This window comes from Anolis carolinensis, chromosome 5 (assembly GCF_035594765.1).
Source record: "Anolis carolinensis isolate JA03-04 chromosome 5, rAnoCar3.1.pri, whole genome shotgun sequence".
In the NCBI taxonomy this organism is placed as follows: Eukaryota; Metazoa; Chordata; class Lepidosauria; order Squamata; family Dactyloidae; genus Anolis; species Anolis carolinensis.
The window spans coordinates 102,842,302-102,867,967 of NC_085845.1; the positions used below are offsets into that span (position 1 = coordinate 102,842,302).

At 41.6% G+C, this 25,666-nt stretch overlaps 1 protein-coding gene across 3 annotated transcripts in view; it reads left to right on the forward strand.

Moving 5' to 3' along the window:
- Positions 1 to 25,666, forward strand: part of htt (huntingtin) — a 122,611-nt gene that overhangs the window by 49,093 nt on the left and 47,852 nt on the right. For all 3 annotated transcript variants that reach the window (XM_062982049.1, XM_062982050.1, XM_062982051.1), the window contains 16 exons: positions 211 to 340; positions 9,065 to 9,192; positions 10,355 to 10,465; positions 11,934 to 12,011; positions 13,301 to 13,524; positions 14,415 to 14,493; positions 15,410 to 15,571; positions 16,369 to 16,424; positions 17,727 to 17,875; positions 19,292 to 19,428; positions 20,927 to 21,043; positions 21,689 to 21,811; positions 22,316 to 22,554; positions 22,755 to 22,897; positions 23,237 to 23,444; positions 24,160 to 24,301. In XM_062982049.1, coding sequence (XP_062838119.1) covers positions 211 to 340; positions 9,065 to 9,192; positions 10,355 to 10,465; positions 11,934 to 12,011; positions 13,301 to 13,524; positions 14,415 to 14,493; positions 15,410 to 15,571; positions 16,369 to 16,424; positions 17,727 to 17,875; positions 19,292 to 19,428; positions 20,927 to 21,043; positions 21,689 to 21,811; positions 22,316 to 22,554; positions 22,755 to 22,897; positions 23,237 to 23,444; positions 24,160 to 24,301 — 2,226 coding nt within the window. The remainder of the gene's footprint in view (positions 1 to 210; positions 341 to 9,064; positions 9,193 to 10,354; positions 10,466 to 11,933; positions 12,012 to 13,300; positions 13,525 to 14,414; positions 14,494 to 15,409; positions 15,572 to 16,368; positions 16,425 to 17,726; positions 17,876 to 19,291; positions 19,429 to 20,926; positions 21,044 to 21,688; positions 21,812 to 22,315; positions 22,555 to 22,754; positions 22,898 to 23,236; positions 23,445 to 24,159; positions 24,302 to 25,666) is intronic.

A 25,666-nucleotide genomic window follows, 5' to 3' on the forward strand; every position in this document is an offset into this window, starting at 1 on the left:
AAACTCCTGACTTGGATGCTAGAATTTACTTTTTTCCATTTTCTGTTATGCTAAAATTGGAGATATTGTTTGTGTATACACTGGTTGTAATGTTGTCAAGATTGCTGATTATTTACTAATACTTCTTGAAGCATTTTGTTACTGTGGATTGTTTATTGCATTTAGAATATGGCTGATATTTTTCTTTACACATGAGAACTTCTTTTTAAGGCAACATTACCATCTCTGACAAATCCACCTTCTTTGAGTCCATTGAAAGGACGCAAAGGAAAAGAGAAAGAGATTGCTGATCAAACCTCTGTGCCAATGAGCCCCAAAAAGACAAGTGAAAACAGCCCAGGTAGGACGGATGCAGCTGTTCATTTGCTCAATGAAATTTTATTAATGTTTTTTATTCAAACCTTCAATAAATTAGAATTTCAAGAAATCTTGGTCTCCAGGACCAAAGAAATTCCACAATTATGACCATTGCTCTTATCTGCATATTTGACCACCCCTCAGGATTGTGAGATTAGAGATTTGACAGCCAGAGCATAGCCTAGATGGGTAAGGGGCTTATAGGGTATTTTTAATCTGCCAATTACAAATGGAATCATGAAAATAACATATTTTGTTTGATGCTGGTACCTATGTAAACAGGTACCAACATGCACGAAAGCAGCATGCACGGAACATATGGGGTTGGCAGTGAGGTGAGGAGGAGGAGCAAAAAGAATGCAACCTGCCCTGGAAGATGGCAAGGAAAAAGAACAGATGAGAGGAGCTAGGAATCTAGTCTTAAAAGCATCAGCTGAGAAGGGTTGTGATCCTTTGCTTAGCCTACCAAACAGGAGGAGTTAAAGTTTTCATGGATGGTTTCTTCTCTGCCGCCAGAGAATAATCAGCAATGCTCAAAAACACTCATTCTAGCCTCTCATGAATTATGTTTTTTCTTCGTGTACTCTGTGAATGCACACTAATGGAGAGGCTGCGCCTGCGCAGGTCCCAACGGAAACTCTTCCCAAGCTGAAGTTTAAATTTTGGCGGTAGCCACGCCCCTCCGTTCCCGGAGGGCATATAAGGCAGCCCTCGGCGCCTCCTCCCCAGTTCCTTTTTTTCCGCCGCAAGGTTCACTTCGGATTCTCATGTCTACGACTCGCTTCAAGCGCTGCACTCAGTGTGCCGCTAAAATTCCTGATTCCGACGGCCACGCCAAGTGCCTCTACTGCCTCGGAGAGGCACATGTCGTCGGTACCTGCCGCTTCTGCCTGGCCCTAACGGCTCAGGCTAGAAAGAATAGAGCCGCAAGGCTTAGAGCGGCGCTCTACGAAAAATCGCTTGCCCCTGAACCCGCTCCGTCGACTTCGGGCACGAAGCCGCCGCTTAATCCGGGTTCGATGTCGGCTTCAACAGCTAAAGCCCCTTCGGTCTCGTCTAAGGCGTCCAGAGCCTCCAGATCGTCTAAGGCCGCTAAACCACCGTGCACACTCACCACGGCTACGGTGTCGACGCGTTCTGGCCGGGTCGGCCCTTCCTCGACATCGAGCTCGGTGGCCTCCGTATCTTCGGCCCGATCCCATCTTGGGGCTCCTCCGTCGACCTCTGCGATGAAGATCGCCCTTAAAAGGGCTCACGAGGAAGCTCGTCGGACCCAATCCGACTCAGCAATGGTCCCTCCCACGCCGGGAAAATCCCTGAGGGTTCCATCAAAACAACCACTCGCTAAGAAGAGGGCAACCCAACGCTCTTCCTCTTCTGCTTCCTCCAAGATGGACGTCCTTTCTTCGGCGACTTCTTCTAGAAGGTCCTCTCCGATCGCTCCTGCTCAGCGACCTCGCCAAACTTCTCCTCAGCAACTTTCTGATGGCGAGTTGCAGGACTCACCCCACCACTCCACTCAGACAGTGGTCAGGGTGCCATCTCCTCGACCTGCTGTCTCCCATCGTCAGTCTCGCCAGCAGCTTTTTCCCCCGACCTCGACACCGGAACGGAGTAGACAGACCACTCGCCTGGCTCGAGCGGCCCAGGCCTCGGCCTCCAAGGATACTCGGCTACAGATGGCTTCTGCTCTTGAGGCTTTGCCGCCACCAGAAACTGTGTTGTCATCTCCCCCCCAGTCCCCTCAAGGGGCTGGGGACGATGAGATCGATATAGATCGCCCTGATTCCGCTCTCTCGGCCTCGGTAGTATCCTTAGGCCTTGATCTCTCTCCTCCTCATGACGCCTATGAGGTGGACCCTCCTTCGCCTACCGACAACATTCGGGCTTTCTCCGAACAAATGATTAGAATGGCCGACGCCCTGGGTCTAGAAATCAAACAGACTTCCAAGGCAGTTACTGATCCAGTCTTCAAACGGGTCCAAGCCCAGGCCCCTCCAGCCACGCTGTTGCCATTTTTGCCTTATCTCCTAGATGTCATCCAATCTTCGTGGAAGACTCCTTCCTCGATCCCTCCTACCTCGAAGAGAATCGAGTCTTGGTATCGTACAGATGACGACACTTTAGAATGGCTTAAACACCATCCCGACCCGAACTCCATGGTCGTTAAAGCTTCTCAGTCTTCCGGCCGTGAATCCACTACCCCTGCAGACAGAGAGGGCAAGAGGTTCGACGCGGTCGGTCGAAAGCTCTATTCCGGAGCTCTTCTACTCTGTAGAATGGCGAACTATGGGGCCTGTATGGGGGCATACCAGCAGATCCTTTGGGAGAAAGCTCAGCCCTTCTTCTCTAAATTGTCGGATGAAGACCGGTCCGTCATGTCCACCCTCCAGCAAGAGGCCGATTCGTTAGCGCATCATCAAATCCAGATGGCTAAGCATACGGGCGACACGGCCGGCAAGATGATTGCCCACGCCATTGCTATTCGTCGCCACGCCTGGCTGAGATCTTCCGGTCTGTCTTCCTCCTCGAGGCAGGTCATCGAAGACCTCCCCTTCGACGCCATGGGCCTCTTTAACTCTGGCACCGACGACAAGCTAAAAACCAACCACGATTTTAAAGTTCTGGCCACTAAATGCGGCGATCAACCCCAGGTTCACCGCACCAAGTGGTTTCCTCAACGCTTTCGACGCTTCCCGCCTCCTTCTTACCGCCATCAATCCTTCCGGCGTCCCTCGGTATCAAACAACCAAAATCGCCAGCAACCCCGTCGGGCCGCTCAGCCACAAAGACAACGCGGCCGAGCCACCCCCACTGCTGCTCAACCTCTCCGGCGTTCCTGACGCCATCTCTCTTTCCAAAGACTCTTTCTACGGTACCGATGCAGATCTCATGCCTCCACACCCCTCCCTCTCACCAAATCAACCTCATGGTCTCTTTCTAGACCGCCTGGCTCCCTTCTTTCACCGGTGGAAATCTATTACTTCAGATGCCTGGGTTCTAAAAATTGTCCAAGAAGGCTATGCCTTAGAATTCGAAGAACTCCCGCCCACGGGCCAAGTCCTTCTCTCCAACCCTTCTCAAGAAATTCTCGCAGAGGTCGACGCCCTTCTCGCCAAGGGGGCTATTCGGCCTTCTCCATCGGTACAGGACCCTCAAGGCTTCTTCTCCAGATACTTTACGGTCCCGAAGAGGGGTGGGGGCCTCCGCCCAATTCTGGACTTACGCATGCTCAATGTCTTCATACGTCCAACCAAGTTCAGGATGGTCTCCATCGCCTCCATCCTCCCGATGCTTCAGCGCGGAGACTACTTCGTGTCTATAGACCTTCGAGACGCCTATTTCCACGTGGCGATTCGAGAAAACCACAGGCGCTTCCTTTCTTTCAAAGTTCTCGACCAGACCTACCAGTTCACCGTTTTACCCTTTGGCCTCGCTACGGCCCCAAGGGTCTTTACCAAAGTCGTCGCTGTCGTGGCTGCCCACCTCCGGCTCCAAGGGATCACAGTCTTTCCATATCTAGACGATTGGCTTCTGGTCGAATCCGACCCTGCCCTTCTCCGACGTCACGTCGACTACACCCTCTGTCTTCTAGAATCTCTCGGTCTTCAATTAAACCACGACAAATCTCACCTCACCCCGTCGAACAAAATCTGCTTCATCGGTGCCCTGTTCGACTCAATTGCTCAAACTGTCTCCCTTCCGTTCGACAGGTTTCTAGCTCTTCGCCAACAAATCATTTTCTGCGAGACCCACCGGAGGGTTCGGGCTCGATCCATCCAGGTACTGCTCGGCCATATGGCCTCCACAGTCTTCACGACCCCGTTCGCCAGGCTTCATCTCCGACCTCTTCAAAGGTGTTTCATAGACGCTTTCAAGCCATTCCGCCACCCCAACTCGAGGTTTCTCTCGGTCCCGCCTCACGCTCGTCGGTCGCTTCTCTGGTGGAAGTCCCTCTCCAACGTTTGCAGGGGTCTTCCGTTCCACCCAATTCCTCCCTCCACTACCATAACCACGGACTCATCCAACTTCGGCTGGGGAGCCCACATGAAGGGTCTCACTGTTCGGGGCCTTTGGTCTCCCTCCGAGAAGGCAAATCACATAAACTTTCTCGAACTCCTTGCTATCTTCAAGGCTCTGAGAGCCTTCTCACGCCTGATCTCCCGGACATCTGTACTCATTCAGTCAGACAACACGGTAGCAGTCTTTTACATCAACAAGCAGGGTGGCACGGGTTCAAGGAAGCTGATGCTCCTCTCCTCCCAGCTGTGACATTGGTGCATAGCCCGCAACATCCAAATCTCGGCGATTCACCTTCCCGGGATCCAGAACAACTTGGCAGACGCCCTCAGCAGGATGACGACTTCCTCCCACGAGTGGATGCTCGACCCCGAGACTCTTCTCTCTCTTTTTCTCAAATGGGGCTTCCCCACTCTAGACCTTTTCGCTTCTCCCGAGAACGCTCAGCTGCCCCGATACGGGGCAAGACTCCCCCCGTCCTCCTCTCCAGGCTGCCTGGGAGACGCCTTTCTTCTGGACTGGTCGGCGGAACCGATCTATCTCTTTCCGCCCTTTCCTCTGATACCGAAGGTCCTGCAGAAACTCCGGTCGGTACCTACGTCGGCGATCCTGATAGCTCCAGCCTGGCCTCGTCAATCTTGGTTCCCGGCTCTTCTTCATCTCTCCAAGGCGACCTTCTTCACTCTACCTCTTCTGCCACACCTCTTATCCAGGGAGAACGGCCAGATCCTCCACCCGGATCTCCCCTCTCTACATCTCACTGCTTGGAGGATTCTCGCCTGACCTCCCTCCCGCAAAACCTACAGGAGGTCCTCCGCGCAGCTCACAAACCGGCTACAACCAGGGCCTACACTTATAAAGTCTCTCGCTTTCGCTCCTTTCTTCGCTCCCGAGGAATTACTGTTTTTCCAACCTCGGTACCGATTGTGCTGGACTTCCTTATGTCTCTGGCAGACCAAAAACTTTCTCTTGCTTCTATGAAATCTTACCTGGCCGCTCTATCCTGGTGTTTTCAACAACATGGTAGACCATCTCTATTCTCCGACCACCTTGTCAAGACCTTCTTGAAAGGATACAACAACATCTGCCCACCGACTCAACCTCCTACTCCAGGGTGGAACCTCGAGCTTGTACTTTCTCAGCTTACTGCCTCTCCCTTTGAACCGCTGGCTTCGACCGACCTACGTCTCCTTTCTTGGAAAGTTGCCTTCTTGGTGGCCATAACCTCAGCGCGCAGACCCTCGGAGCTGGCGGCCCTTCGGGTCGATGAACCCTACCTCCGCTTTCATCACGACCGCGCCGTTCTCCGTCCGGACATCACCTTCCTTCCCAAGGTGGTCTCTGCTTTTCACCTTAACCAGGACATTGTCCTTCCCGCTTTCTTCCCAGACCCCTCGTCTCCCCTTGAGCGGAGACTGCACCTCCTTGATGTGCGTAGAGCACTTCTGTTCTACCGCGACCGTACTAAGGACATTCGAAAGACCCCAAAACTTTTTGTGGCCCATGCCCCAGATAAACTGGGCAATCCTATTTCTTCTCAAAGACTCTCACACTGGATTGCTCAGGCCATTGAACTGGCCTATGAACTAGCCAAAAGACCTCCTCCCCCGTCGGTTCGCCCGCGTTCGACGAGAGGTCTCTCCACGTCGACTGCCTTCCTAAGGGGCATTTCCCTGGACTCCATCTGCAAGGCAGCGATCTGGTCTAACCCCCTTACATTTGTGTCTCACTACAGGTTAGACCAAAAAACTTTGAAAGATGCCGCCTTTGCTAGGGCGGTTTTATCCTCATGCTTGTCCTAACCTTCTGCATTTATGACTTCTATGTGGGTGCTTTTTTCTCATGCGACCCTCTTGTTGTTTTTTCCTGTTTGGTACATGTTTGCACTACTCTCCTGATGATCCGTGCCTTATTGCTACTGCCTTCCTCCTTAGGGGAATGATGTTTTCCTGTTTTTTTCACATGTGCTCTTAAAGGGTTATGTCATGCCTTACCGAACTGCTCTCGGTGTTTGGCGTGTGTTTGATGCAATACCTTAATGGGTCCTTGGACCAGGGTTTTTTGATGTTTTCATGTTTAATAAACATATGTTTGGACAGTTTTCTCGTTGTCAGGGTTTGCTTAGCCCGCCTCCGAGACCTAAGCTTGCTAGTCTCCATTAGTGTGCATTCACAGAGTACACGAAGAAAAAGGACAGGTTGCTTACCTGTAACCATGTTTCTTCGAGTGTACTCTGTGAATTCACACAAGCCCGCCCTTCCTTCCCCTCTGGCAAACCCTCTTCCTTTCTCGTTGCCTTTGCGGCGTAGGAACTGGGGAGGAGACGCCGAGGGCTGCCTTATATGCCCTCCGGGAACGGAGGGGCGTGGCTACCGCCAAAATTTAAACTTCAGCTTGGGAAGAGTTTCCGTTGGGACCTGCGCAGGCGCAGCCTCTCCATTAGTGTGAATTCACAGAGTACACTCGAAGAAACATGGTTACAGGTAAGCAACCTGTCCTTCCCCTTGTAGTTTTCTCATATGCTAGCAGAAGCAGGCTAGCTGTATTTTGCCATGTAGCATCTGAACAGAAAGCTTACTTAACACTGGGCTGCATAGACTGTGTATACAGGGATCCCCAAACTTTTTAAACAGAGGCCGGGTTCACAATCTCACAGACTGTTGGGGACAGATTATAGTTTGAAAAAAATATAAATGAATTTCTATGCACACTGCATTTGTCTTTGTAGTGTAAAAATGTGAAAGAATACAATATTGAAAATGAAGAACAATTTTAACCAGCATAAACTTACCAGTATTTCAACGTGTGGGCCTGCTTTTGGCTGATGGGATAGTTAATTAGGATTGTTGTTGTGAGCCTTGTAATAGTTCCAGACTCTATCAAAGAGTTTTCCTGTCGAGATTTAGTCAAAGAGGATTTGTCTTTGTTTTCATCTGAGTCTGAGAGAGTGTGGCTTGGCTAATCTTCCTTCCTCCCTCATTGCCTTTCTTTTTTCCTTCCCCCTTTCTTCCTTTTCTCTCATTTTTTCCATCCCTCCCTCCCTCTTTTCCATGGTGGCAGGGACGGAGGGAAGGGAATGGTGGTGGGACGAAGGGAACAGGCAGCATGAAAGGGACAAGGTGGAGGGAAGGGGATGGGGCAGAACGAAGGGGACTGAGCTTCTAGTTTTTCTATAACTTTTCATTGTACAGTAAAACTCCAGTTAACCGAGCCCAAGTTTACCTACCTGCTGCATTATCCGAGGTGCTGCTGGGGGCAGCCTTCCCCCTCCCTCTCCTGCGAAAGGAGCCCTCGCCCCTTGGAAGGAGCCTACAAGTGCCGCTGCCTAGCAGTGCTCATGGGCTGCTTCCCAAGGGGCGAGGGCTCGGCCCAGGGAAGATGGCCACGAGTGCTCCGGCCTCTCCCTCTCCTCTTGCGAAAAGGAGCGAAGAGGCGGGGTGCTTCTTCCTCCCTCTCCTCTCGTGAGAAGGAGCTCCTTCTTGCAAGAGGAGGAAGAGGCAGGAGGAAGCGTCCTGGAAGCGGCCTGCGATCGTGGCCTGCTTCCCTGGGCCGGGGCGCCTGCCGAAGGGAGAAGTTTCCTTCCTTCGGCCGGCACTTGGGCCTTTAGAGAAGCGCAAAGGCAGCGGCACGCTTTACGGTTCCCTGGGTCCCAAGCGCCTGCCAGAGGGAGAAATTTCCTCTCTCCGCTAGGCACCTGGGCCTACAGATCAGGTTATCCGATTAAACCAGGTACCTGAATTTTGGTCTGCCCATTTTAATCGGATAACCGGGGTTCTACTGTGTTACATTCTTTTTCAAAAATATATTTTTCTCTTTCCTGTCCTGTTGACTGGCAGTTCTGCATTGAGGGAAAGCAGTTTCAGAGTCATCTAAGCCTGCAGGGAAAGTGGAGAAATGCCCACTACAGCTCATCCGTTTTATGTAGGCTGCTAGCACTGCTTTAATAGGGGCATTTTGTGGTGAAACCGCCTCTTTCTCCCATTGCTCTTCAATAGTAATGCAGGGCTTGCTTTGTGAAACCCAGCTGGGAACCCCATCCTCTCACAGGAGAATGGTTCCAGAGAGTCATTTTCTGGTGAAGGAGGCTTGGTAGCACCCACTATAGGGCAATTAGAAGGGCTAGTGGCTTCCATGTTGGTGATGTAGCAGATTCACTTGCCTTTATCTACCTTATCCCTCAAGGGGCTCAACTTTATCCTCTCAATAGTTCAGCACTATGGATCGCTCCTTTAACTCATAGAGTAAAACCCAAGTTGATTCACTGGCTTTCTCACATGAAAGCTGCTAGCCTTTTCTACAACTTGGGAGAACATCAAGATTTTCAGAAAATTTTCCCTCACTTTGCCAGTTAGTATTAAGAATACTTAGTTCTATGTCCTGGAGACAAAGTGATTAAAATGTGGCTATGGTAGGGGGGACAGAATGGGAACGTGTATGGTCACACTTTTATATGTATGAGCCAGTGTGGTTTAGTCATTTCAACTATGAGTAGAGGGCTGAGTTTGAGTTCCCATTTGGCCATGAAACCCACTGGGTGCCTTTGGACAAGTCACATTCTCTCAGTCTCAGAGAAAGTTATAGACAAACCTCTTCTGAAGAAAACTTACCAAGGAAACCTTGTGAAAACAAAAAAAAATGGCTATAAGAGATTAACAATGTTAATATATCATATTTCTTCCTTTTTAAGCCCCTAGGCAAACTGATGCTTCAGGTCCTGCTCCAGCAAGTAAATCATCATCACTGGGCAACTTCTATCACCTTCCTTCATATCTGAAGCTATATGATGTTTTGAAAGCTACCCATGCCAACTATAAGGTACTTTTCGTTCTATTCTTTGCTCAAAATTTGAACCTCAATCCAATTTGTAGTTCTAGCTAGAGCAGGGGTTCTTAATCTTTTTTGTTCCACGAACCTCTTTGTCAGTCAGGTGAAAACCAAGAATTCCTTCTCTATCTTTAGTAGCAGATAGTTCCCATCATGTCATAAAGCCATCTCTGCCATCCTTATCAATGTTTTTTCAGGTAGGTACGTCTAAACAAAAATCATACTAAATCCATACTATACTGTGCATACATATTTTTTTCAATTCCAGCTCACCTGAATATATTGGTGTATTTGAAGATTAGAGTGCTTTGAATGCGATTTCCTGCTTCTTGGCAGGGGGTTGGACTGGATGACCCATGAGGTGTCTTCCAGCTCTATGAGTCTATGATTCTAAAAGAAAACTGAGAATGTCTCTCCCACATTACAATACATTCTAACTAGTATCGGTTAGAAGACAGCCATTAACGTAAACAGATGGTGTGCTTGTTAGGCTTTCCTCATTTTATAGTAGATATGAAAAATTAGTTAAAATTATTTGTGAAATTTCTCTTGGGCTTATCCATATCTTTGGAAAAAGCTTTTATACGTATTGACATTGAATAACATAGTTTGATAGCAAATGGATAAGTCAACCCTGGGAGAGTTTTATGATTATTATCCATAGGCTTTTCCTAATGGTGTAAGGGTCTTCTCAGGTCTGGATCTTAAATCCTGTGCCTCGTTACTTCTTGGGCATATGGTTCCCAAGTTCTAAAACTCCCTTAGATGCCGCTTTCCCTCTCTTCTATCTTATCTACGATTCCTTTAATAGTGTCAAATACAAGGAAATTAAGCAAAGATTTTTCATAACTGTTCCATCTATTTAATTTCTTTGTAGCAGGTTGATTTTTGATAGCATGCTAGCAGTGCAATCTTATATATGTCTACTTTGAAACAAGTATTTCCGTTTAAATTACTCTCATATGAGAGGGCATAAGATTACAGCTTTGAATGCGATTTCCTGCTTCTTAGCGGGGGGTTGGACTGGATGGCCCATGAGGTCTCTTCCAACTCTACTATTCTATGATTCTATGATTCTATGATGCACTGTTTCATTGGCTTGATTATTCTGATTATGGTTTCAGCATTTAATTATTTCTTTGTTTTGGATAAGGTTACACTGGATCTCCAGAACAGCAGTGAAAAGTTTGGTGCATTCCTGCGATCTGCTTTGGATGTTCTGTCTCAAATATTAGAACTTGCAACTCTTCAGGACATTGGAAAAGTGGGTTCATGGTTGTTAATAATGCCTTCATTTAAAAAAAAAAATCAGTGAGAGAAACGAGTATTAAGATACGTTATCGTGCTTGTAAGTGTAGTGCTAATTTTAGTCTTGCTAATTTTCAAGTCTTCCTGGATTCGTTGGTATGTTATAAAAGATTTAGACCCCTGTTCTGAGCAGTGCCTAAGAGCTGCTTAACAACACCTTCCTGCCTTTGGATATGGCTAAGCAAGCGGCACATTGTGTCTTTTTGGTGATAAATTAGTCATTGGGAAAGATTTTTTGTCAGAATTCAGTTGTGTTATGCAGTCATTTCACATTATTTTTTAATGTATTTGTAAACTGCTTTCCATTACTTCTGACCAAAGGGGCTTGCACTTGTGACTTAACTCACCTTCCTTCTAGCTTCGTGACAAATAAACGTTGACATTTGGGAGATGAGTTGTATTAGTAATTACTGTAACTCATTGTATAGATAAAATAAAGAAAACTTTGCTTTCTCTGTCTGGAGTACAGTGTTCCCTCGCTACTTTGCGGATCACTTTTCTCTCCCTCCCTGTTTTGCGGGGGGTTTTTTGTCGTCCAAGGCACCCTCAGAATGCTTTGGACCTTAATGCTATCCAAGCAGAAGTGGTATCTTTCTATCAAACTAACAAATTAAACAACACAAAGCAATTCATGGAGGACTAGGCCGCGGCAGCGCTTGCCTTTTGCACATGCGCTCTCGCCCCGATCCCTCTTCTGGGAAAGCTTCACTGGCTCCCCGGGAATCCTGGGAGTTGCAGGTTTACAGCCTTCTCTGCCAAATTGCTGCCCACCTCACCAAACTAAAACAACTACAGTTCAAAACGGGCTTGTGAAGGAAAGGAAGACCGCCTAACTACAAAAATAAAGTATAAATATAAAAATAAATATAGTGTCCCTACTTCGTAGATTTTCACTTATTGTGGGTGGTCTTGGAACACTGTATACCTATAGTTTTTGGGAATGTTTCATTCAGTGTTTGTGCCTTAAGCTTTAATATATAACTTTAAAGCTAAAGTGGCAACAAACTGTTCATGCTGCATATTGAGGGCATTTTTATAATTCTCAGGTCCTCCCCATCTCATGGAAAGCTGCTGAAAGCAAGAAATGCTTTCTTTAAAAGATGGCAGTGCAAAACAAGCTCAGCAGTGCAGCCCACTGTGCTTCCTGGGAGACTAAATTGTTCCCTACATCTTTTGAAATGCCCCATTTTTGTTAAAAACAATCTTTATCTGTATAATCACTTTATTTGCCATGAGATACACATAGAATCATAGTAATTTTGTAAATGCTTATATTAATAAGCCCTCCGCTACTGCTACTCCGCTTACTATTGCAATATCTGACATAATATGATTGTGGAAGATTTATGTAACAATATATTCATAACAAACGTTTTGCTAAATGACCACTTGTAGCTAAATGACACTTGTATATCTGTTTCTAGTATGTTGAAGAAATTTTGGGTTATCTGAAATCCTGTTTCAGCAGAGAACCAATGATGGCCACTTTGTGTGTACAGCAGGTAATAAGTGCATGTTGTTGATTTTCTTTTGTCTTTGCATTTTTTTATTTTATTGTAGTATAGGCAATGGCCGACAGGGAGCTCTGGCGTGGACTGGTCCATGAGGTCACAAAGTGTCTGAAACGACTATGTGATTGAGCAGCAGCAGTATAGTCAATGGGAATGTTTGTTCCCAGTACCCTTCACTCATTGCAACACTACTTCTACAGGTTCATTCTGTTGTGTTCCAGTGGAGAGAGAAAAAAGGGGTATAAATAGTAATAATAATAATCATCATCATCATCTTCAAAATTCTGGCAGAAACCAGTGCAGGTGGTCCCGGTGGTGATCGGCACATTGGGTGCTGTGCCAAAAGATCTCAGCCGGCATTTGGAAACAATAGACATTACTATCTGCCAACTGCAAAAGCCCACCTTACTGGGATCTGCATGCATCATCCGAAAATACATCACACAGTCCTAGACACTTGGAAAGTGTTCGACTTGTGATTTTGTGATACAAAATCCAGCATATCTATCTTGTTTGCTGTGACATATTAAAATAATAATAATAATAATAATAATAATAATAATAATAATAATAATAATAATAATAATAATAATGGCCTACACCCTTTTCTTTTTTTTCTCTTCTCTCTCCCCCCCTCCCCCCCCCCCCCCCCCCGCCCCAGCAGATTATAAAGAGATGTGTTCTTTTGGTTCTTGTGGTTTAGTGAACAAGTTATGAAAGCATACAAATACACCCTGTTCTTTTTGTACATTAATAATTAAAAATACTAAGATATATCCATTGCATATTTATTTTTTGGATTCATGGAAGAGAATAATTCATGGATTCATGGAAAAAAATAATTCAAGACCTTTTATTAGAATTTTAACAAATCCTGCTGCCTTATTAATCTTAAGTTTGGAACAATTCACAGTTTCAGTTTTTAGACACCACTGTCCAGCTACACAGTACACAACTAGATACCACACTGCATAGCAAACCCACTGACTGCTACATTTATTTACATATCTCCAGCTTCCATTCTGAATTCACTACCAAATCTTTTACTGCCAGTGTCTGTTACTATTGCATTTGCTCAGACCTACATGACATAAATGCATATCACCGTCACACTACTGCTTGTAGTCTAAAAGAAGAAATGTATTAATAGAAGAAACTTGTTAAATAGACAATCATCTTGTGGATTGAAGAATTGCTTATCATTTCTTAAAATATTAATCAGCATTGCTAATTTGGATGAATTTGCCTGATTTCAAAATTGCTTTTGTATCTTTCCTTAGTTGCTGAAGACATTGTTTGGCACAAACCTGGCTTCACAGTATGATTGCTTGTCTTCAAACCCAAGTAGATCTCAAGGCAAAGCCCAACGCTTGGGTTCGTCAAACTTGAGGCCTGGGCTTTATCATTATTGCTTCATGGCTCCTTATACACATTTCACTCAGGCACTTGCAGATGCCAGTTTAAGGAATATGATGCAAGCTGAACAGGAACATGATACTTCTGGGTAGGAATAACCTTCTTTTTTTCATTGGTTTGAATAAGCCAATAATAATAATAATAATAATAATAATAATAATAATAATAATAATAATAATAATAATAATTTTATTTCTTACCGGCTTATTTTATTTCTTGTGGCTCATGGCAGGTTACAGAATAACCAGGAAGTGTGGATGAAGGGAACTAAGCTTTAGTGGAAAGAGGGAGGTGAAGAGAATCAGAGTTAAACAGAAACAAATTATTTATTTATGTATTTATTTACTTAATTTATATACCGCTCTTCTCCTCCAGATGATCTTAAAGGAGCTAGCATGGTGTAGAGATTTGAGCATTGGGAACCAGAGTTTGAATCCCCTCTCGATCATGGAAACCCACTGGGTAACCTTAGCCGAATCACAGTCTCAGCCCCATAAAAAACTATGATTGTTCACCTTACAGTCACAATATGTCACAAACAACTTCAAGACACACAGCAACAATATATTTACATATTTAATTATATTAAAAACTTACTTTATTAGTGCATGTAAGGTATTCCGTTTGCACATTGAACACTAGACTTATTCAGCAACCGGATAGAAGTGAGACATTTACCACAACAGCATTGACCACAGCATATTTTAGTGCATCCTTAATTTCGGTAGTCAGATTTTAGACAATTTGAGGAATCTTTTTTTTGTTGCGTGAATGTTTCATGTTTTTAATTATCTAAAACCAAATTTCTTCATCTAAGTTTGATATGCTTTAGTTGTTGTAGTAAAATCAGTGGTGCCTATCAAGATGGCTGAGATTAAACCCAAATCCAGATGTATGTATTCACAAATCTTCAAGTTGCTATAGATATTATAAAATATGCAGGCACTGGTAAAATGTAATAATTGTTTTTGTTTTTAGCTGGTTTGATATATTGCAGAAGGTTTCTTCCCAGCTTAAAACTGGCATGACAAGTGCAGTGAAGCATCGTGCTGACAAGGTATAAACAAAAGATACTCTTCTTAAATTGTTGCTTGCTATATTTTATTAAAATGTGGTAAAGCAAAAAAACTTTCAGTGCATCTGTCTGGAATTTTATCCTTTGTTTTCTAACATCACGAGATCATTTCTGGCATAAACATGCCCTCAGTTTGTCAATATCCATCTAATGTTTTCTAAGTGCTTCTAAATCCCTTCAATCCAAAGCCCAGAAAACTAGCAGATAGCTTTTTGAAGATGTCTAGAAAAGGAAATGCCGCCAGATGTTTAAGCAATTTATTTCCTTTCTGAACTGCTCTTACTGTCAAGAAGCTCCTTCTCATGTTCAATCGAAAATCTACTCTCTGGTAACTTACAGCCATTAGATCTGTTCCTATCTTGTGGGACAGCAGATAACAACCTTCTCTTTCCTCTCTGTGACAACCCTTGAGATATTGAATAAGTGCAAAAATGTCATTCCTCAGTCTTGTCTTCAGAGAGAGGAACATTTCTAGCTCCTTCAACCTTTGATATTTTGTTTTTGTTACCCTTCTCTGAATCTATTCCAACTTGTGTATATCTAGCTTAAAACGAGGTGCCCAGTTATGCAAGATCAAGCCTGATCAACTAAGAATACAATGGGGCTGCCTCTTTTCTCGGCTTGGAAAATATGCAACATGCTTCAGTTACTCAGATGTGAAACATTACATCATTTAAGAAGGAATTGGGCATTTATACAGCTTACAGAGCTCAGTGTGCTTTCATGCTGCCCTTTGTCAACTCACCAGAAATAAAACAATCTTGGGGGACAGGGCAATATTATAACAATTAAGTCAATTATGGTGGTAGTAATGATGGTGGTGGTGTGGTCACAGTCCCTCCATCCCCCAAAGATAAGGAAATCCTAATAAATTGATGCATTTCCTCCTTTCTCATAGAATATTATTCATAATCACATTCGTTTGTTTGAACCCCTGGTCATCAAAGCTTTAAAGCAATATACTACAACAACATCAGTACAACTGCAGAGGCAAGTTTTAGATCTTCTTGCCCAACTCGTTCAGCTGCGGGTTAACTATTGTCTTCTAGACTCTGATCAGGTGAGTCCTTAAGGTTTTTAGTTTGTTGGACTTCTTGCCAGAGGCCTTGTATGTTGAGGCCATCTTTCCTTCAGAATTTTGTGATAAAAGCTTTGTTTTACCCAGTTTGACTTGAGAGAGCAGGATAGTTCCACCCCTTTGTGGCTATCAATGCCCAGCAAGCATTTTCCTGGAAGATTTTGGAATATAGACATCAAATATATGGGTTTAAAAATATATTAAAACAACTAGACTTTGTATTTGGCTAACTACTGTTAAAGTCTATTACTGCTCTGGATTGTGTTTCCAGTTCTATCAGATATCCTATTTTTTTTTAATCTGGATTGTGCTCCCAGTACTATCAGTGCCTATTAATCTCTATAGGGTTCAGTTCCAGGTTATTTGAAAGACCATATTCCTTGTTACAAACTAGTCTATGTTTTGAGGTCTGCTGGAAAGGCAGTTTTTTCCCTGTCCCATCACATTTACAGAAACATCCACTGGGAACATGGGAGAGGGCCTTTTTAATGGATGTTCCCTGTCTCCGGAATTCCTTTTCTGGAGAGATTAGAATGGCATTATCCCTATTCTCTTTCAGTAAACAGGTGAAGCCATTTTTGTTTCGGTTGTGGACTGATAGGACCAGCTTTATACAGTATGCAGGAGTTTTGTCTCATAACTTCTGCATTTTATTAGTTTTAATTATGTTTGTTATAATCTGTTGTAAGCCACCTTGAGTCCCAAAATAGGTACAAAAAAAAAAGCAAAACAACAACATCAATAACAACAACTGTCTATGGATGTTTATTTTGTTTTAGGTCTTCATTGGATTTGTTCTAAAGCAGTTTGAATACATTGAAGTTGGACAATTCAGGTACAAATTCAATGTTGTATGCTTTCTTTAAAATCTATGAGTTTTTTTAAAAAAAAATAGGGCTAAAGCCCAATAAATGCTAATTTTATAAATATTTTCATTCTTTCAAAACATCCTTCAGTCTCATTGATTGGCAGTGGAGGAAACATACGCAGAAGCGTTTGGTATGAGAAGAGTTTATCAGACCAACTTAATTTTCTCTTATTTATGTTGCCATATAGTTATATCTGAATGTGTAGTGTTGTTGATTCCTGATTGATATCAACAATACAGAGAGGGGAAATGTATCAGGGAAACAGCAAGAGGAACGTTTGTAAAAAGCCTCTGAAAAATTGAGGAAAGGTGCACTATTATTTCTCCCCATGTTCACTTAGCACTCTCCCATGGAAATCTCCACTTACCTTTCTGAATTTTACAGATGAAAATTTGGTGCATTGTAACAATAAAACTATGTAACAAAATTTGAAAAAAAAAATCTGTTCCTGGTTTGAATGTGTTATTTCTTGTTTAATTGTGTGGTACTTACTTTGAAAGTAGTTGTTATTCTCCAGAAACCTAGCTTTTGCGGCTGCCACAAACTATGTTAAATTGGTTGAGATATTAATTGAAAAACTAGCAAAATGTGCTGTAGGATGTCTTGCAAAACCAAAGTTTTTGCAGTTTAATAAACCTTTTCCATGTTTTTATGATAGAACCAATTAGGAAATGGCATTTGTAACCCAGGAACAAAAATGGTGTTACACAGTGTAATAATTTAGCTATCTCAGTTATTGCATTTTATTTATCTGCCTGGAAGACAATAGGAGAGGTTCTCATTTGAGCCCCTTTAATGAAACCAATCAGATCAGTGGCAGGCATCACAGTACTTTTGTTTGTAATTATTTTTGTGTTATAAAGCGCAAATTTTATCAGTGAAATAAGATTTCAAGGCACATGATTTCTTATTGATTCCAAACAACACAGTTTATGTTTCTATTCATTTGCACAAGTTCAGTTCATTTCTCAGTTGCCTACCATCCCAAATACCCTTTGCGTCTTGCTTTGTAAGAGATGAACAAATGGTTTCAAACCAGCTATCATGTTGAAGCATTAGCTGAATTCTTTTGCTTATCATTTACCATGCAGATTATATTGGTCTAGGACAGGACTTCTTAAACTTTTCTCACTTTTGACACCTTTTCATGCTATACATTTTTATGCAACCCTTGAGTATATTGGTATATAAAATAGGTATACAAATCAAGCAATTACTGCCTTTATATGCCATGGTTAAGTCCAGTGTTTCTCTATTTTTCATCCCAGGGAATCAGAAGCAATTATTCCTAGTGTCTTTTTCTTCTTGGTGCTACTGTCTTATGAACGCTACCACTCCAAGCAAATAATTGGAATCCCTAAAATTATTCAGCTGTGTGATGGGATAATGGCTAGTGGAAGAAAAGCTGTTACACATGGTAATCAAATAGCCAAAGTGATAAAATTAAACTTGGTATAATAAGTACTAAAAAGCTGTTAATTCTATTAAAATGTGTCATACAGTTTTAAAACTGTTTTTGTATTTGTTTAGTGATGTTTATAGAAGTGGGATGATATGTAGATTTCATATTTTCAGACAAAAAATCTGAAGCACAGCAACCCAAAATCTGAACTTTATCTTTATTGGAAGTGGTCTGACAGAAGTTGTATAGACCTGTATTTTCAAAAAGGCTTGCAATTATTAGTATGGGGAGGGTACAGGTTTCCTTGCATTGTGGATAATACTGCTGGAAGGATGCTTTTGCTTTAATTTGAATAATCTTTCCAATTAAAAAAAAATCAGTTCTAGGGTGGAATTAATGTAGTTTGATACCACTTTAACTGCCATGGCTTAATGCTGTGGAACGCTTGTAATGTAGTGAGGCTATGTGATTCCATAGCACAGAGCCATGGGAATTAAAGTGGTGTCAAACTGCATTAATTATATAGTGTAGATGCACCCCTAGTAACGAAGTATATGGTTTATTTCCTATTTACATCTGTTCTGAGAGAGCATTGTAGGAAGTGTAACCCTGGCCTTTTATTCAAAAGGTGTTGCTTTTTCAAAGAATATGTCCCTAAAGAGATATTGAAAGTTGGAATTCATAGAAAGAAATGTCATTTTTTAAAGTTCTACTCAATCATTTTATAATGCATGTGTGCCCAAGAGATGTTCAGGTCCAGGCTACTGTCTGGGCTCTGAGATCTTCAGGAGAGGCCTTTCTCTCAGTCCCACCCACATCTCAAGCCCGGTTGGTGGGAATGAGAGAGCGGGCCCTTGACTCCCTGCCCAGGGAAGCCAAAATGACCCCTTCTCTGCTGTCCTTCCTGCGGCAGGCTAAAACCTTTTTATTCAGACAGGCCTTTAAAGAAGAAGGGTTTAAAGATCAGTTCAGGGGATGCTGTGGGTGGGATTAGGGAGGAATACGAGTTTTAAATGCCATTTTAGTATATCAACTGTATTTTTGATTTTGTTTTTACCACACTGCTACTATTTAATTGCTTTTTAATTTTTGTGTTGTACCTTTTAAACTTGCCTAGTGTGGCGTATTAGCTGCTGTGTATCCCCACAGGGAGAAAGGCGGGGTATAAATAATAATAATAATAATAATAATAATAATAATAATAATAATAATAATAATAATTGTGATATGAAATCCAGCATAAATATCTTGTTTGCTGTGTCATACTATGTCTTTGTGTCAATAATAATAATAATAATAATAATAATAGCAACAACAGCAACAGCAAATGCTTCCAGGGCTAAACCTAGACAGTAATCTATCTCTTGAGAGGCTATTACTGTGCTGTTACACATTTAATCTTAAATTGAAATGTAATATCTTTTTCTTTAGCAATACCTGCTCTACAGCCAATTGTTCATGATCTCTTTATATTGAGAGGAGCAAACAAAGCAGATGCTGGCAAAGAACTGGAGACACAAAAAGAAGTAGTGGTTTCAATGTTGTTGCGACTTATCCAATACCATCAGGTAAATGTTGTAGGAACTGGTTATAAGCTGCATAATATATTATTGTTAACCTAGTGCAGTAGTTCTCAACTTGTGGGTCCCCAGGTGTTTTGTCCTACATCTCCCAGAAATCCCAGCACGTTTATCAGCTGTTAGGGTTTCTGGGAGTTGAAGGCCAAAACGTCTGGGGACCCACAGTTTGAGAACCACTGGCCTAGTGGCTTCTGTTCTCCAGCTCCTAGCATTGGCCATACTGACTAGAATTATTTGGAGGTCCAAAGAAACCACTAGACTGCTTTAATCTGAATACAACTTTTCAAAACATTTTAGTCCATTCCTTCTCACAAAAACCCCCATTTTTTGAAAATTCTCAAATTCATTTGTCAAAACTGCCACAATTTATTGCTATAATGAAACAAACTGTGGTAGTATTTTCTGAGGATTGCTATCAAGCAGACCTTGTAATGATTGCTGGAGTTTTGTGAACTGTTTAAAATAAATGCCCTAATATGCAACAACAGTATACATTATTTGCAGAGGTACGCATTTAGTAGAAAGGGGTTAATATTTAACTTTGAGTGGTTTTTTAAGGCAGATATTGAGCTACGTGTTAATTAAACTGGTAATATTCTATTGATTTTTTATCTTTGTTCATTTGTTTGCATGATATAACAAGAGTATTTACTTTTTGTCAATGCAATATCTTTAGGTGTCTTAGAAAACTCCCTCAATTCCTTTGCTTGCTACCTTACGGATTTGTAGATAAGCCAGTAGCTGCCACTATCTTCATTAGGAAGCAATGGACATATTCTGTGGGGAACCTGGCTTTTTTGTAACGGAACCCTGGTTTAAATGGTTGAAGATCTCACTGTGATGCCAAGTTAAATCTCAGTATCTTCCCTCTACTTGTCCTGTAAGGGCCAAGACATTAATAGTACACACAAACAAACATTCACTTCTGTTTTGTTAAAGGTACACCATGGACTCCAAGTAGCAAAGTTTTTAAAAACTCTGAACTGAAGACATTTCATAGTAAAATACACGGCTTGTTCTTTTCATCTTTAAATCTTTCAGAACATAAGTAGGAACTATAAATTATATATTGTTAAAAACTGCCAAAAAGTAGTCCTTTTCTTCATTTTTGTGTGTTTTCTCATTGTGACTTTGTGCTCTCATGATCGTCATTGGTTGCAGTTGACAGGACAATACACAGTATAAAAATGAATATATAACATATTTCTTCAATGGTGAAACACAGTTGATTGTAAGATGCACTCTAATTTTAGTATCACCACCACCATCAACAAAATACATATACAGTAATACATTTGTACACTCCCATTTTTATATATATATGGAAAAAAGGGTGTCTTAGAATTGGAGAAATACAGTATGTAGTGGGAAGGAAGGCTAAGGGAGAACTATACAGTATTAAATTCAAAGCAAGTGAGGATGAATATCCAAAAACTATTTTTTGTGATTATACAAATGAATGTGAGGTTTTTTTTTTCATTCTCAGGTTCTAGAGATGTTCATTCTAGTATTGCAGCAGTGTCACAAAGAGAATGAAGACAAGTGGAAAAGATTGTCTCGACAGATAGCAGACATAATTCTCCCAATGCTAGCAAAACAACAGGTTAAATTTATATTTTTTTATCAGATATACATTGTTATAATCTCTTCATCTTTGTGCAGTCTATGACCTTCTCTCTGACGTGTATATATTCTTGAAGAAGGAATCTGCTCAATGTCCTCCTTTAATTGTAAGATAGATTCCCCATCTTTTAAGTAATTCTTAAAAAAGATATTATCACTGACTTTTCCTTCATTTACTCTAAAGTTAGATTGCATTGGGTGTCACCAAGAATCTGTATTTGCCTGTTTCTCTAACTCTTATTTTTTCCCCAAAGTCCTTTCATTTTTTTGTCATAGGGACTTTCTTAAGTGCATCATGTGGGCAGGACACAAACAAAGGTGAAAATGGAAAGTTTGTAAATAAAAGGTCTATATTCTAAACACGTAGTTGAACTAGATGGCCCTTGTGGTTTCTTCCAACTATGACATTTAATACAGTGTACACACAAGGGCACCCCACATGACGCATCATAAGAAATGAAGAGGTAGATCTCATTTTTAAGTCAAATTCGGTGATTGGCTCATTGCCTTTGAGGTATTTCAAACATTTCTATTTAGCTACAGAAGTCTTGAAATCCCTACATGTTGAATAAGAATATACTAAATGTATATTTTAAAATTCTTTCATTTTTTTTTTAAAAAACAGATGCAGATAGATTCCCATGAAGCTCTGGGAGTATTGAACACTTTATTTGAAATATTGGCACCATCTGCCCTTCGTCCAGTGGACATGCTTTTAAGGAGCATGTTTGTAACTCCAAGTACAATGGTAAGCATAGTATTTCTGCTTGGAAGGATGCAAATATCAGTAAAGCAACCTTGTACAAAATTGTGGGGAAGGGTGCATTTGCCTGTCGTATCCTGCTGACTGACACTCGTCAGATTCTGGAAAATCTGAGAATATGACCAGCTCACAATGGGACTCATGGAAATGAAGTCTTTATTACTCTTTTACCTGGATACAAAACAGCCAGTTCTAATGGCATCTTCTTTGCTGCTGGTTATATATCCCACAAACCTATCATCCCCTCCTCCCTTTCAGGCTCCAAAACAGTTCTCAAAACAAAAGCCAGATGGTCTTACAAGTGGTTCTCTCCAGTCCTTTCCTTCCCTTCCTTGCATTCCAGACCAGGTCAGGATGACTGTCCTTTCACACGGCTGGATCTGGCTACCTGGCACTCGTGTCATTTTCCCATTTATGCCCTGTATCTTTCTCTTTTGGGCTTGCTTACTCAAATTTTTTTTGAGTGAAAATGATCTTTTTGTTCAATAGGCTTCAGTGAGCACAGTCCAGTTATGGATATCTGGTATTCTTGCTATTCTCCGTGTTTTGATTTCTCAATCAACAGAAGACATTGTGCTTTCTCGTATTCAAGAGCTCTCCTTCTCACCATATTTAATCTCACGGCAAACAATTAACAGATTACGCAATGATGAAAATATAACTTCTACAGATCAGGAACAAACTCTAGAAGAGCAAAATAAATATCTGCCTGAAGAGACATTTTCCAGGTATGTGAAATGAATGAATGAATAAGGAAATTGAAGTATATCTGTGTCATAGGCTTGTGTTTTGGGCTTTGAATCAATCCGTTTTAAGAAGAAAATGTTAACTTCTGTCTTTGTTTCATTAAACATTATTTTGATTCTTGTTCCAGCAGTCTAGTTTATTTTATTTTATTTATAATACAATGCTCTCCCCACCCCTCCAGGTTCTTATTACAATTAGTGGGAATTCTTCTTGAAGATATTACTAGCAAACATTTGAATGTGGATATGAATGAGCAGCAACATACATTCTACTGCCAAGAGTTGGGTACACTGCTTATGTGCTTAATTCATATTTTCAAATCAGGTACTTTTTATTGTAACTTTTTAGCTTATGAAATAAAGTATTAGAGTTTTGATTTAGTTTAATTGAACTTAAAATCATCATTGCCTTGAGCACAAATCCTTTGAGGTGAACTAGAACAGTAGACTTACAATATAATCAGAATTTGAAATGCAATTTGGTAACATCCTGTGTAGATAATAAAGATAACTAATTTCAAGTTGATAGCTCAACAGACATTACATTTGTAAACAATAGAATATGAAAGTATGTATTTTTTGCAACTTGCCTTATCTAAAGAACACGAATGCCCCTCCCATTAATATCAGCCGGATTTTAATTATAACTTGAACTTCTTTTTAGGAATGTTCAGAAGAATCACAGCTGCAGCCAGCAAGCTTTTTATAGGAAATGGATTTGATCATCATTTCTATACCCTTGAAACTTTAAATGATCTTATTCAGTCCATGATACCCACCCATCCTTCCTTAGTGCTCCTGTGGTGCCAGATCTTACTACTTGTTAATTATACAAACAGCACCTGGTGGTCAGCAGTGCATCAGACGCCAAAGTAAGGCTATTTCATCTATATAATGTGTGTGATGTGTGTACTTTTTATCTTCCTGCCTCAGTTGCGGTAGTCACTAGACAGGGTAACAATCAATACAGTGAAGCCAACCCTGTTAGGAAAGCACTGGTTATATGAGCTGTAGTCTTGGCCAGTGACTATATATCAGACTTGCTCTAACCCCTCCTCTCATCCATTCCATAGCGGGATTAGTGGAAACTTACTAGGCTTCCATGAAAATAAGCTGCTTCTGCTGTGTTAATAGCACCTGTCAATATGCAAGGCAACTCCCATTTTGTACATAGTGGCTTGCTATTCAAGTCTTGGATATTTTTCTTGACCCTTTGGGCCCAGTTATTTAGGAGACAAAATGCCACACTGTCTCAGTATACAAGATTGTGAACTGCAATTATCTTGATTATTGTTGATTGGAAATAATAGGACAACTGGCTATTATTGGTAAGCCTATTTCTTCCCCTTTAATTCTGCAACTAATGCAACTTTAGAAGAAAGTGAAACATTTTCTTCTAAAGTTGCGTTAGTTGTAGAATTCTTCTGGAACATGGCCATACAGCCCGAAAAACTTACAGCAACCCAAATGAAACATTAATAGCAAAACAAAAATAGTTACTCAAACTGCAAGAAATATAATGAAATATTATTTTCTAGAAGTGAAGCCCACATTTAACAAGCCTCTAAAACATTCTCTCTCTTTCAGAAGGCACAGCCTTTCCAGTAGTAAATTGCTTGGTTCTCAAACTTGCGAAGATAATGATGAAGTAGATTCGGAATTCAAACTCAGTATGTGCAATCGAGAGATAGTCCGAAGAGGTGCACTCATCCTTTTTTGTGACTATGTGGTATGTTTTGAATTAGTCCAAATAACAATTTTCTGATCCCGTTTCCTTTGATAGCCTGCTTTAAAATTTGCATATCTGTTCCTCGAAATGTTGTGTTCTGTGTAGTAAATAATCCAATTTAAGACTGCTTCCATGATGAACAGCTTTCTTTTGTTCCTCACAGCTTTCTTTTGCTTTAAATATCCACATAACCTTTATAGGAACTAGAGAAATTGAGTTCCTTATGAAGATACCTTTATTTGTAATATACAGTTGCTTAAAAATCATCATCATAGGCGGTCACTTGTGGCCGAGTAAGGTGGTCTTCCAAGAGTCTTGTCAATGGATCTGTAAGTGACTGTAGAGACCTATTCTGGATCCACAGGGTCTTTCATAATAAGGACATAGATTTTCCAGATGGAGGGCAGCCACGACAAAGGTTTGCTTGGTTCTCTTCTTGGCATGTTTCTCCTTTTTGCCACTTCAAAATCCATAGCACTGTTTGTAACAGCTGACCTCCAGCTCAAGTGCCAGGGATTTCCAGCTCTCGGTGTTTATTTCACCTTTATTTAGGTTAGCTTTAAGCCATCTTTAAATCCCTTTTGCTTCTGTTCACCAACATTCCAATTTGCATTCTTGAGCTGAGAGTAAAGTAATTGCTTTGAGAGACAGTAATCAGTAATTTGAACAAGGTTGCAGGTTCAATGAAGTTGATGGTGAAGAATCATCACTTCAATGCTGATGGTCTTTGCTTCTTCCAGAATGCTGGCATTTATCTGCCTGTCTTCCCAAGAGATTTATGGGATTTCCCAAAGGCAACAGTGATGGAATCTTTCCAGAAGTCGAGAGTGACGTTTGTTAATTGTCTATGTTTCACAGGCATTCATTAGAGTTGGAAGGACAATAGTTTTATAAACAAGCTTATTGATATCCCTACAAATGTCCTGATCTTGAAACACTCTGCTTCATTTGAAAAAAAAATGCTGTACTCACAGAGCTCAGACGGTGTTGATGTCAATTTTTGTGGAGATGTGGCTGCCTATGTAGTGGAAATGATCAACATTTTCTAGTGTTATACCATTAAGGGAGACGCATTTTGGTACTTACAGGGTCGATCTCAGAAATTTTGATTGTACAAGCTCTGGGGGGGGGGGGGGGGAATTGGAGAAGGGGCCTAGCTGGGCTCCATGTAGGAGTTGTGCCACTGATTTGGCTTCAAATAATTTGAGTGCTGCAGGTATGAAGTGCCCTCCTCTTGACTTGAGGTATTTTAGAATGGCAAATGAGCTCCTTTGCGCAGACTCAGACACATGGTCTCCATGGGCTCTTCTACTGCTGTTGGATTGGAGGAATACTCCCAGATATTTGAAGCATGATACCTGCTTG